General features: G+C 44.3%; 1 protein-coding gene and 1 long non-coding RNA gene across 2 annotated transcripts in view; one reads left to right on the plus strand and one right to left on the minus strand.

The window, feature by feature from the left end:
* LOC133254392 (uncharacterized) overlaps positions 1 to 13170 on the plus strand; it is a 41889-nt gene that overhangs the window by 21670 nt on the left and 7049 nt on the right. The window contains exon 2 of the long non-coding RNA XR_009738658.1: positions 10937 to 12812. This is a non-coding gene — a long non-coding RNA (uncharacterized LOC133254392). The remainder of the gene's footprint in view (positions 1 to 10936; positions 12813 to 13170) is intronic.
* Positions 1 to 13170, minus strand: part of SLC16A10 (solute carrier family 16 member 10) — a 117327-nt gene that overhangs the window by 8814 nt on the left and 95343 nt on the right. Inside the window, exons 4-5 of the mRNA XM_061428673.1 lie at positions 9559 to 9702; positions 962 to 1190 (exon numbers count right to left, since the gene is read on the minus strand). Coding sequence (XP_061284657.1) covers positions 962 to 1190; positions 9559 to 9702 — 373 coding nt within the window. The remainder of the gene's footprint in view (positions 1 to 961; positions 1191 to 9558; positions 9703 to 13170) is intronic.

Below are 13170 nucleotides of genomic sequence, written 5' to 3' on the forward strand. Positions count from 1 at the left end.
GGTTCTGAATATGAGAATAAACTGAACTGAAGTTTCACTGAGTCACTCACATACAAGACAGATGCTAGTACATACATTTAAATTTCATAATATTTATATCAAATCTTATAATTTATAGTAGTACCCAGTTAATACTGAATGTGAGACAACTTTATACTATCATTCAGAAGATTTCTAAAGGTAAAATTCGTGTAACATAAAATTAACCATTTTAGTGGCATCTGGTATATTTACAGTGTTGTACAACCACCACTCTCTCTCTAGTTCCAAAATATTTTCATCACACCAGAAGAAAAGTCCACACCCAATACGCAGTGACTTCCTAATCCCCCTTCCCTCCATCCCCTCACATCTGTTCTGTCTCTGAATTTATTCTGGCTATTTCACATAAATGGAATAGTATGTGACCTTTTGTATTTGGCTTCTTTCACACTTAGCATGATGTCTGAGGCTCACCTACCTGGTGGTGTGTGCCGGTACGATGCTTCATTCCTTTCTATGGCCGAAGAACCCCATTGTACGGATGTAGTACATTCTGTTTACCCATTCATCTACTGACGGACATTTGGGTTCTCCTGTTAAGTGTTACTTTTCATTTAACTATTTCTCAGGGAGGACTGTGATCTCTTACACAATTCATACATATTTAGAAATCTTTCAGAATCTTCACCTCTTGAAAGAAAGAAGTCACATTTCCTATTCCTCCAAAACACTTACTAGCACAGGAACTCTTAAGTCTTCAAGTCCAGAAGCTAACTGCTATACATTTCAGCGGGCGTTTAAGATATCAGTAAGAGGGCTCATCAGCAAATTTTTCCAACATGCCATCTGCTGGTCTTAGTAAAAATGTTATAGATAAGCCACATACAACAGCAAGACAGCAGAAAGCAATAAATCATAATATATTTAACATGTGAGACTCAGGACCTACTGTAGACAGTGCTAGGACAATGTTATTTACCTGCGATCGGTGGGCCCACAGTCATGGGTATAGACATGAATCCGAGCAGAAATCCAATTGCTTGGGAGACGTCCTGGGCACCAACCAACTCAAAGGCAATGGGGGCCATAATGGAAATGAAGCATCCATCGAAGAGACCCATGATGAGGCAGACAGCAATGAGGCCCCCAAAGACGCTGCACAGGGGGATCATCATGGACATCAGACCGATGAAGAGAAAGGACAGGACCTGGGACAGGCACACAGTGTCAGCGCCGCTCTCGGAACAGGGAGCATCACAATTACTGAGCGACATGCGTAGGGCTTTTAAGTGGTTACCGGTTAGTCACCTCCCCAGCCCACTTTGCCTTGATTTTATATACATAATCAACTCCCACAATCATCTTCCCTGAATTCCCCTCACCCTTTCTCAGTATTTCCATTAAGGGACAAGAAAAAAGTAAGGGTTTTTGTATACTTACTTTCCTTTCCCAGCGGTAAGCTCTTTGAGATCAGAATCTGTACAAAAGTCATCTTTGGCCCTACATATAATAAGGTTTAAGGATCTTGTACCTGGTCAGTGCTCATTACGTATTTGTTCTTTGAATATCAGCTCAAATTCACTCATCCAACATATGATTTAGAAATTTTACCTTTGAAATTATTTGCACTTTACTGGTGTCAGTCCTCTGCATAATGAAAATACGCCAGCCAGATCTATCCTTCACCTCAAAGAGCTTCCAGTTTGCTAAAGTAACAGAATCAAACACTGGATTTTCCCTGCCATTGGGCAGCTCCTGTGCTCTGTTCTATGCACTGTGCTATGTGAATAAAACCTGGTTAGTACCCTTGGGTTATGAAGAGATGACTGTGTAAATAAGTGCACATGAAGTACTCTAGATGTTCTAGTTGTATATTCAAAGCATGGTGGGTACAAAAAAGGAAGGAGTGGACAATTCAGTTTTTTAGGCAAATAACTAAAATTGTATCATTCACTCATTAGGTGGAATAGATGTTTAAAAAGAATCAGCTTTTTTAAAAGTATGCATATAACAGAAACTGTCGTTTATTTAATGCTTATGAAATGCAGGCATTGTTCCAAGGACTTTAGGTGGTGACTTTATGAGGTGAGCCCTAATATTTTCCCCATTTTACAGATGAAGCGAGTGATGCTGGGAGGTTTAGTAACCCCAGGTGGAGCCAGGCTGGAAGCCGGGCCTGCCTGGGAAGTAAGTAGCAGGGGCAGTGGAACCATTCCTAGAGGGCCCCCTCTGATGACAGTGGGGCAGGGACGGGAGGGAGAAGCCACAGAGAGCAGCGCTCCAGATCTCCACCTTCATCTGCTCTGTTTGGCCAGGGCTTAATGGGGGACACCAAGCTTGGCAGGGCCTCGGGGCAGCCCCCACCACCTCAGTGCACAACAGGATCACCTGAGGACAGGGACCCCCAACAGTGGTTTTCACAAGCTCCCCAGGTGACTTTGGCACATGTCATCCACTGACCTCACAATCAAAAGCATTCTTGAAAAAGATTTTAAACTCCAAGTTGGGGACTTCTCTGGCGGTCTAGTGGTTAAGGCTCTGTGCTCCCAATACTGGGGGCTGCTGCTGCTGATGCTAAGTCACTTCAGTCATGTCCAACTCTGTGTGACCCCTGAGACGGCAGCCCACCAGGCTCCCCCGTCCCTGGGATTCTCCAGGCAAGAACACTGGAGTGGGTTGCCATTCCCTTCTCCAATGCATGAACGTGAAAAGTGAAAGTGAAGTCGCTCAGTCGTGTCCGACTCTTTGCGACCCCATGGACTGCAGCCTACCAGGCTCCTTTGCCCATGGGATTTTCCAGGCAAGAGTACTGGAGTGGGGTGCCATTGCCTTCTCCAATACAGGGGGCACAGGTTTGATTCCTGGTCAGGGGATTAAGATCCCACATGCCACTCAGGGAGGCCAGGGAGAAAAAAAAAATCCAAGTTGGTCTCTCTTCTGACACCACTGTATTATATAGCTGAGTAAATATGGCTTTATGGTAGAATTAGTTTAAGACTCAGAGTTGGCTATTTGAAAAAGAAGTCTGGCACTTCACATTTTTTTCCTAAAGAACATGATCTCCACATTCTGATTGTTTATACTCTACTGAAACATCTTTTCCTCAGATCCCATGTCCATTAGGGTGGAAGCGTAATTCCTTAGTGCTGCTTAGTGCTTTGGGCTTCCCTGGTGGCTCAGATGATACAGCATATGCCTGCAATTCAGGAGACCTGGGTTTGATCTCTGAGTTGGGAAGATCCCCTGGAGGAGGAAATGGCAACTCATTCTAGTATTCTTGCCTGGAGAATTCCATGGACAGGAGCCTGGCGGGCTACATTCCATGGGCTTGCAGAGTCGGACACGACTGGGTGACTAACAGACACAGACTGGCTAGGCACTGGGCTTGCAGCCTTAAGGCTGGAAAGAGCTAAGGCCCAGAGGACAGGCCGGGTCCAGACCGCTGTGATCCTGGCAGAAAGACCCGATGCTTCCCATCTACCATCTAGAGTTAAGGAGTTACTGTTACTGAAAAACTAATTAGACCAATCCTAATATTATTTATTAGATACAGTTTTACTCTATCTACAAACACAAAGGAGATAAAATTCCAGCGAACCTGGAATAAAATGTTAGGACATCACGGGGCCAGATTCAATGGGTTTAATGCCCAACCACACCACTGTACTTCTACTAGGTTAGCTTAGAATGCGCTTCCTGTTCTTTTCATATTTTGTTCAGTACAAATCTCCTGCAAGATAAGACAACCAGAATGAAAGTTGAAAGCTTATAGCACGAAGTCAGTTTTGCTGAATAAACAAATGTTTTCTTGGACCCAATACATTTAACACGAGACCCAGGCACTTACAGTGCTTATCCTGATTTTTCTATTCATTTTTGGCCCCTTCAAATTTTTATTCTTTGTTCAGTTTTCTAAGAAATCATTCATATAAGAGTTTCAAGTTTATTATTATATATTTTGAGCACATTATTACTTCTTAATTCTTTACCTGACTACAAGCTCTCCTTTTCTCAATTGAAATTATATTAATTTATATTCTTTTTCAACTATTTGACAGTATTTAAAACTTAAATTTTAACAATAATTGTTAAATAAAAATTATTAGTTATTTAAAGTAAAATTTGTTGGTTTTTCTTTAAGAATTGAACTGATAGAAATTTACACACATTCTCTAGTAGCTCTCAGAAAATACCTGGTTACTTCTGCCTTATTTGCAGCTAAATAGTAGTGAGAAATGCTGCTGTTTCTCAGCAGGTGTAACTACCCTAAATGTAGCTAAAGTTCAGAGGTAGCAGACCAAGCTGACAAGGACATACCTGTTCCCCACACTCAGGAACACTCCACCCACAAGTAGCATAGTACACTGTGCGTGTAGGAAGTTCATCACTTCCCCCAGTATCTACTGATCTGTAGATACAAGCCCCAGTGTGTAGGGTGAGTAAGTTAGTATTACAGTCTTTTTTTCCACCCCAAACACAGTAGCTCTGGTTAGATTTAAAAAAGAGATTCAAAGGTTCCTAACCCTTTTCTAGGGTCTAGCACTGCCATTTAATGAGACATTGACTTTTGAGATTTCTTTCTTGCTTCTGCTTCTTAAAACTGTACAGGAAATATCTTCTGTCATAATATTACAGTCTCTAGAAGAATAACCCCCTGCTTCAGTTAGTTTATGTACCTAAGAACAACAACAAGCAAAGTCCTTGCTATTATAGTTCCCATTTCTGTCACAAAGAACATTTTTGGAGGAAATGTCAGTGGCAGTTTTGCTCAGAAATCTAAGCATAATGACGGAAGAGGGAAAAATGAGCTGCACCTGAATAAGCAGAAGGCACTTTCAGAGGCAGATGCAAATTACATTAATTTATATTCTCTTGGCCACAGTTAGAAACAAGTGTTGCTCCTATGAATTTATTCAATATAAAGTTTGCAGACTCTCAGAGCCTCTGGCTAGGAGTCCACTAGTTGGCAGCAGTGGTCTTCGGGTCCATCATACCAAAGGGAAGTGTTCAGGGCATAGCCGGGCATCCGGCTTCTTCTAAAGCACGCAGTCCTGTGGCAGCGCTTCACCCAGAAGTCTGTCCAGCTTTCCTACTACACATAAACACCACCAGTGCTGCCTGGAGGAGGAACCAGCCCCAATGCCACAGCCCAGGTGAGAAGAGAGAATCATAGTCTGGTTCCTTGTTCAGGCAGGGGAACTGCTCAATATCTGGATACCATTGTAGAAGTAGCTTATGTTTGGTAAAGCATATACCTTTTATCCCAAGGTATCTTTCAGAAAACATAAAATACTAAAAGGGAACAAAAAACAGCAGCAGCAACAACAAAACTGGGCAATGAGGCTCAGTTTGTTTTACAAGCAGAAGTGACTTCCAGAGGAAGATGGATCTAAAAGTGATTCATTTTTCTAAATTACAAAAAAACAATTCTGCATTTCAAAAGTAACTCATGAATATATTCCTGACAAAATTCAAACTGTAGAAAAATGTATACAGTAATAAATGAAAGTCTTCCTTCAACCCCCTCCACCCTCAACCCACACTGTCCTGGTCAGGAATAACCAGTCACTAATGGGATGGTCCTCCCAGACCCTTCCTGTGCGCACCCATCGGGGTTTGTCTGCTTACGTACATGGATATGATGTCCACACTTTGGTTTACATCCATGGCACAGAGCAATCTGACACAATGGGAGAGTGATCTTAATCCAAAGCTTTCCATTCTTTCATTACAGTTACAACTTCCAAACCTTTAAACACTCACACTGTTGAAACAGGTACACAGTAAAGACAGAAATCCGCAATACTGTACTGGTGACTAGAAAGACAGGCCTGTGAAGTTAAGAAGGATGGCTGGGAAGGTGCCAGGACGCAGTCTTCCCTCTCCTAATGGAGTACTCTGGGAACCTCTGCAGAGATTCTCTTATCATTCTATATAATACATTTCAATCATCTCTTCGCTCAGTATTCAGAATTGTTAGGCTGAAAATACTTGGTTACCCAAGACCTTGCTGGAAGTTTAAATTCAGAACTCTTTAGCAAAAGTGTAAGATATATTCCTAAACTCTGTTACCTATAAGCAAAGATCCCCACATCAGAAAAACCAAGGTCTCCTTTCTTGAGACCTGTTCCAAATCAGGATCTGCCTCAGTATTTAATAGAATATTAAAATCTCACAAAAGCAAGGATTTATTAGTGATCCCCCTGGGCAGGCAGTTTACGTAAGCTGTCACCATGAATCCTCACACAACCCTCTGCAGGATCTGGGGGAGACAAGCTGTATCTCACTTTAGAGTCTGTGCTTTTCTGCTCTGCAGCCTCCCCAAACCCAAGATGACTGTGCCCCCAAAGCAGACCACATGGGATGCTGCGAACTGTGTCCCAGGCCTGGAAGCCACTCAGAACTGGTGTCACAGGGACAGGGAGGGAGGAGGACTGCCCTGACAAGGCTGAGCTGTAACAGCAGCAAGAAGCAGGCGTGTCTGAGAAAACCCAGCAGCCAGGAAAGGAAGGAGAGGAAGGTAGGCTGCAGAAGCATTCCAGCCCTTAACAGCGGGGCCAGAGGGCAAACAGCCAGGCAGGGAGACAGGGAGGGGAGGAGGAATAAGCCGACCCACAGAGCTGGACTTGATCACAGCAGAGAAGAGCCAAGGATCAAAAACCACACAATTTTTGGGAGTTGGGGCAGGGGAGAGACAGAGCGGGGAGGGCTGTTGGTGGCTCCCAGCAGCACAGGACACCCCTTCTGCTCCACGGGCCTCCCTGGACTGCAGTCACCTCACCTCGCTGTGACACTCGCTGTGCCACACTGTGGCTAACCTTTCATCCAAAATGAAATTACTCATTCTTCAGTCACTTCCGTGTAACTGTCGGCCACACGTGGGCCAAGTCAGGAAAGGCTGTTTTCTTTCCTCAGTTACATGAACTACTAACGTATCTGCCCCCTGTTATGTTGTAAATGACCCTCCTCTGGGGGGAAACCTTTCTAAAGTCAAAAGTTGTTTTGGAGTAAAGTGTTGATGTATAAAACACGCCATGACTTCGTCCATCGTGTCACCACAGTCTGGCCTCCATCCTCTCTAACCTGGATGCTGTATCATCTCCTCCCTGGTCTCCCTCCCTCTTGCACTCCCGCTTCCCTCACAGTCTTCAATCCTCCACACACGGAGCAACCACGCCGACTTCAAAATGCAAGATCACATTATTCTCCAACAAGGACCTACTATGCTTAAAGTAAAATGTCTCCTCCGTGTATTCCAAGGTTCTGCTTAATCATGGGGAGAGGCCCCTCCTCTCCCCATGCCCTGCTCTTTCCAACCTCTTCCCAGGCCACTCTGCCTTCTTGAGTTCCCAATCATGCCCAGCTTTTCCCTGCCTCAGGTCTTGCTCTGGGAACTCAAGGACCATGTCTGTATCATGTTTGTATCACCCACCAGGGTCGGGGCTGGTGCTTGGGCACAGCAGACACTCTTTTAATAAATGAAAGGAAGCCAAAAGTCTGTAAGGCAACAAATGTCCACTAGAGGGCTCCCTTGACACTTGAGAACAAGACTTCTGTTAAACATTTGACAGAGATACCCACAGTTAAGGTGTTAATAAAAGGGGGAATGGTCGTTAACACAGAAATACTTGCAAAGGTAGTGTTCTCCCAGCCTTCCAGCTATGTGACCAGACTCCTTACTGCGCTGACCGCCTAGATCTAGAGACACCCACAGTGAGGCAGCCTCTGTCCCTCCGAGTTCACATCTGTAAGTGTGATGGCACGCATCTTGAAGGGCTGGGCAAGGAGGGAAGGCGCACTCGGTTCATTGACCACCAGTACTGTGTAGTTTTAGAATATTTACATCACCCCAAAAGAAACCCCACTGCCGGTAGGAGTTACTCCCCAGACCCTCCTTCGCTCAGCCACCAGCAACCACTGATCTACACTTTCTGTCCCTGGATCAGCCAATTCTGGACACTAGGTATACAGGGAACCACATAATATGTGGCCTTTTGTGACTGTATGAACCCTGGCCCCTCCTCCTCTGTATTCACCCTTCACAGCTACTAGGTTAAGCTTTATAAAATACAACTCTTGTCACGCCCTTGTATAAAAAAATCCTTAATGGCTCCTGGTAGATTCAGGATCGAGCTCAGCCTCTTCTGTGCTCACAAGGCCCTTCCCAACCTGACTCCTGCCTATTCGCCAGCCAGCCAATCTACTATTCTCTGTAGTCCACTCAAACACTGTTCCCAGACACAGCACACAATGTCACATCTCCATCTCTGCCCATGCAGCTGCTTCTGCTTGCAGCACTCTTCTCTGTCGTCCTTATCTATTTAACTATTACCTCTCAACAGTCCGCCAGCCAAGGGAGCCTGCTCAGACCTCCTCTAGTGATTTAGCTGCTTTGGGCCTGTGTTTCTGTGGCCCCACCTAGCCCCGTTATTTCACTGTGCTGGAACACGGCTTTATCTGTCTTGCCCAGAGACCATTCGTCACAGAGCACACAGATGGTGTTTCATCTGTAGCATTTAGCACAGTACTGGGCATGGAGGAGTCACTTAAATACTTGTGAAGTGAACAACAGTATGGTCTCGGGACAGCACAGCCCACAACACCCAGAAGGCAATCTGCAGTGAGAAAATTCAAAAGACATGCACACCCCTGAATTTCACAGGGATTGCCAAAGGCACATGACCATGAGAACTACATCAAAAATAAAGCATTCTTAGAAAAACGCAAAAGATAGAAAACCATTCTGGTTTGGTGCAGTTCCATGACAGAACAAAGAATATTGTTTGCTCACCAATTTCTTATGTTGAAAACCCCGAACTCCGAACTACCCTGGCAGTCAAGACTCTGAGCTCCCTCTGCAAACTGGAGGTTAGGGAACTAAGATCCCACATGCCATGCAGCACAGCCAAAGAAAAAACCCAGACCTCATAACTGATTTTGCCCTTTAAAAGCTGCTTGTTGAGGTCTAGAAAATAGTTCTCATGTTTACGGAAGAATTTAAGTAAATAAGTACATGTATGAGCCATTAGGTGACAAGGATAAATCTGCTAGAGGAATAAAGGCTTATTAAGGAAGTACCTGTAAGGGCTTCCCTGCTGGCTCAGTGGTAAAGAATCCACTTGCCAACGCAGAGAGGACAGGTTCAATCCCTGGTCCAGGAAGATCCCACATGCCGCAGAGCAACTTCTATTGAGCCCGCGCTCGAGAGCCTGGGAACCACCACCACTGAGCCCACATGCTTCAACCATGGAAGCCCCACACCCCAGAGCCTGTGCTCCGCGACAAGAGACATCGCCGCAATGAGAGGCCTGCGCACCTCAACAAAGAGCAGACCCCACACAACCAAGAAGACCCAGCACAGCAAAAATAGAAAAAAAAAATAATAAAGAATCAAAGCAACACCTCAAGCCCATCTCCACTCCATAGGCTGACCTGAAAGCATCTCCCTGTACTTCTTAGTTCCCTTGGAAATCCATGCAATAATGCCTGACACTGTAGGATGGGTACAAGGGAGGTTCATCAATGAGGTTTAAAACTTTACATAGTACAAGATGTTTTTTAAAAAAAAGAAAGTACCTGGAGATAAATTTTCTTCACACCAGGCACATAATCCGCGATCCGGCCGAAGAGCAGCCGTCCGACTCCTGAAGTGATGCCGATGCACATGAGAACCACCTCTTTATTTTTCTCATCTTGAAACCTTTCATTCACATATTTCATCTGTAGGCCAAAGAGAAAGAAGCCACACTAAATGTGGTAGGAAAACTTGACAAGTTTTGAGGCTTGGTACAAATGCCTTTTTTTGTACATGTAATAGACTCTCCTTCCAAAGTCAAATTTTTATAAAAATTTGTCTATGATAATTTTTCATAGGAACACATGAAGAAAAAACAACATGGTTTAGCCTGTATAAATAATTTTTATAAGAGGGCTTTAAAAACATTTTTAATAAAAGGTAACCAACACACCCTTTCAGTTCAGTTCAGTTCAGTTGCTCAGTCGTGTCTGACTCTTTGCGATGGGAAATAGATGGGGAAACAGTGGAAACAGTGTCAGACTTTCTTTTTGGGGCTCCAAAATCACTGCAGATGGTGACTGCAGCCATGAAATTAAAAGACACTTACTCCTTGGAAGAAAACTTATGACCAACCTAGACAGCATATTCAAAAGCAGAGACATTACTTTGCCAACAAAGGTCTGTCTAGTCAAGGCTATGGTTTTTCCAGTGGTCATGTATGGATGTGAGAGTTGGACTGTGAAGAAAGCTGAGCACCGAAGAATTGATGCTTTTGAACTGTGGTGTTGGAGAAGACTCTTGAGAGTCCCTTGGACTGCAAGGAGATCCAACCAGTCCATTCTAAAGGAGATCAGCCCTGGGATTTCTTTGGAAGGAATGATGCTAAAGCTGAAACTCCAGTACTCTGGCCACCTCAAGCGAAGAGTTAACTCACTGGAAAAGACTCTGATGTTGGGAGGGATTGGGGGCAGGAGGAGAAGGGCACGACAGAGGATGAGCTGGCTGGATGGCATCACTGACTCTATGGAAGTGAGTCTGAGTGAACTCCGAGAGTTGGTGATGGACAGGGAGGCCTGGCATGCTGCAATTCATGGGGTCGCAAAGAGTCAGACATGACTAAGCGACTGAACTGAACTGTACTTCCACTGCTTTCTCTGCAATCACAGAGTTATTATATCAAACAGTTGTTTCAAACAGTCAGACTCACTGTCCCCTACACCAAACACTGGCCTGAATTCTGAAAGTCTGCAAAGCCAGTTTCCCAGAAAGCATGCTGGCCCAGATGATCTGCTTGTGGCACCTGCAGCCTTTCTGGACAACACTGCCTTAGAAGACCTCCATTTTGCAGTTTTAGGCCTACTTGGGTAACCAACACCATCACATCTCTCTTTTCCCTTTCAAAACTGGTTAACTATTCTTCCTCTTGTATTTTCACAGTGCTCCAGGATAACTCTCCAAGGAGATGGTCCAGTGGCTAAGACGCTGTGTTCCCAGGTTCAGGGGGCCCAGGTTTGATCCCTGGTCAGGGAACTAGATCCCACATGCTATACAGGGATCTATCCCACATGCGGTAGCATGCCACAATTAAGACCTGGCCCAGCCAAATAAATAAATATCCAACAACCAGAACAGAATAACTCTCCTAAATACGGCTTCAATCTTCATCGATCCTTATACATCAGCTGACTACATTTATACCCCTTACTTTGGTATTAAAAGCCCTCCATAATCTGTCACTGATCTATCTCTGTAACTTTATTACCTACCAATCCTTGACTCAGAAAACTCAGATGTCTACAGGATTCGGGTAAACAGCAGAAAGGAATAAAAGAGACTTGCTGGAGAGGGACTGCGTTCACTGAGTCCCATCATTACCGTATAGGACCTCCTGTGCTGCCAAGTCAACCTCCTGGCTGCCTTTTATTTTAAAGAAAAGTCAGAAATCTGGATTTTTGTGTGGAAATGTTGGCATCTATCTTAAATTTAGAACACTGCGTGATCCAACCCCATGTGTGCCAAACACGACATGTCTACAGCTTTGATCTCATCTGGCCCAGCAGGAAGGTTTAATCACGGTGTCACTTAGACACGTCCAACACCTTCTCATCTGTCTACATTTCTGCTGCCACTTCTCCTGGTTCTCTGACTCTGCCCAAGTCCCGCCTTTTCTATAAAGCTGTCCTTGATTACCTGACCCTTACATCCCCTTTGGGTTTCTGCCTAGCCTTCATGGGCATCTTAAGTACTGAGCGCCCTCCCCAGCCCTTCTGGCATCATAGGTGGCGCTAGTGGTAAAGAACCTGCCTGCCAATGCAAGAGATAAGAAGAGACATGGGTTCGACCCCTGGGTCAGAAAGATCCCCTGGAGGAGAGCACGGCAACCCACCTCAGTATTCTTGCTTGGAGAATCCCATGGACAGAGGGGCCTGGCGGGCTCACAACCTTCCTTCTTCCATTTCAGTCACCACCACTGCTGTTGACCCAACCACCCAGGTAAACACTGGACAACCATCCTAGGCCACCCCCCTCCCTTCAAATCCAGTAGCCGCCATCCAGTTCTGATGACCTGTCCTCCCAAACCTTTCAGACACCCTCCCTTGGTCCATGCTCCCCACAGTTTCTACTTTGGGGGATCACTCCTCCCCTGGATCCCTACACCCGCTTGAACGTGCCTCAGGCCAGAGCCCTCACTCCTAAACCCCTAACCTGCATCCCCTGAGACCACCAGATGAAGTTCAAATTTTAAATAACACTGCTTCACCACTGTGGCCTTGCAGCCTTCAGGGTAAAGCTCAGACTCCTGGTTTGTCAGATGAAGCCTCACCTCCAGCTGCCTCCTCATGCACCCACGTCAGTGGGTGCTGGCCACGGTGGGCTGGGCTGTCCAGCACTTGAAATGTGGCTAATTTGAACTGAGATGTGTAAGTGTAAAACACACAGAAAATTTAGAAACCTTAGTGGGAAAAAACGTAAAATATCTCAATAATTTAAAAATACCAATTCTTTGTTGGAATAATACTTTGGCTATATTGGCTAAATAAAATATATTATGAAAACATTTCTGAGGTCTTTTTTCTGTTTTTTTTGTTGTTGTTTTTTTAACTTTTAAAAATATGACAAGAAAATTTTAAATGACATGTGTCTTGCATTATATTTCTATTGAAGAGTGCTGGTCTAAGAAATTCACTTGTGGACACAAAGATAAAACAGCTGTTGATAAAAGTGACTTCAAACTGGCAAATTCCTCCAGGTCCTTATCAGAGATGGAATACAGCTCAATTCTGAAGAAAATGAATAACCTGATCTGAGGCAGGTGAGATATAATTACGGGAATTCATCAGCTTTATTTGGAATTTGAATTCTGACTCTCATGTATTAATCCACTTTAGGAATCACTCAAAGGATCTAGTGTAATTTTTTAAGAGACATTCTTTAGTATTCAAACCAGACTGAATATGCTAGTCATTCTTTTGATGAAACTAAGAACACATGCCTGCCGCACTATTATCCTTTATTAGTGGTTTATTTTTCTTCCCCCCGCTCTACACTTTGTAATCCTTAAAAGGAATAATGAGGATAAATGTTTGGGGGTCTTGTGAAATAATGGTAAATTTGGTAAATTCAAATTATGCTTAAGTGGAAACTTACTTCTTCAGCTATAACGGGCCTTA

Source organism: Bos javanicus, chromosome 9 (assembly GCF_032452875.1).
Source record: "Bos javanicus breed banteng chromosome 9, ARS-OSU_banteng_1.0, whole genome shotgun sequence".
In the NCBI taxonomy this organism is placed as follows: Eukaryota; Metazoa; Chordata; class Mammalia; order Artiodactyla; family Bovidae; genus Bos; species Bos javanicus.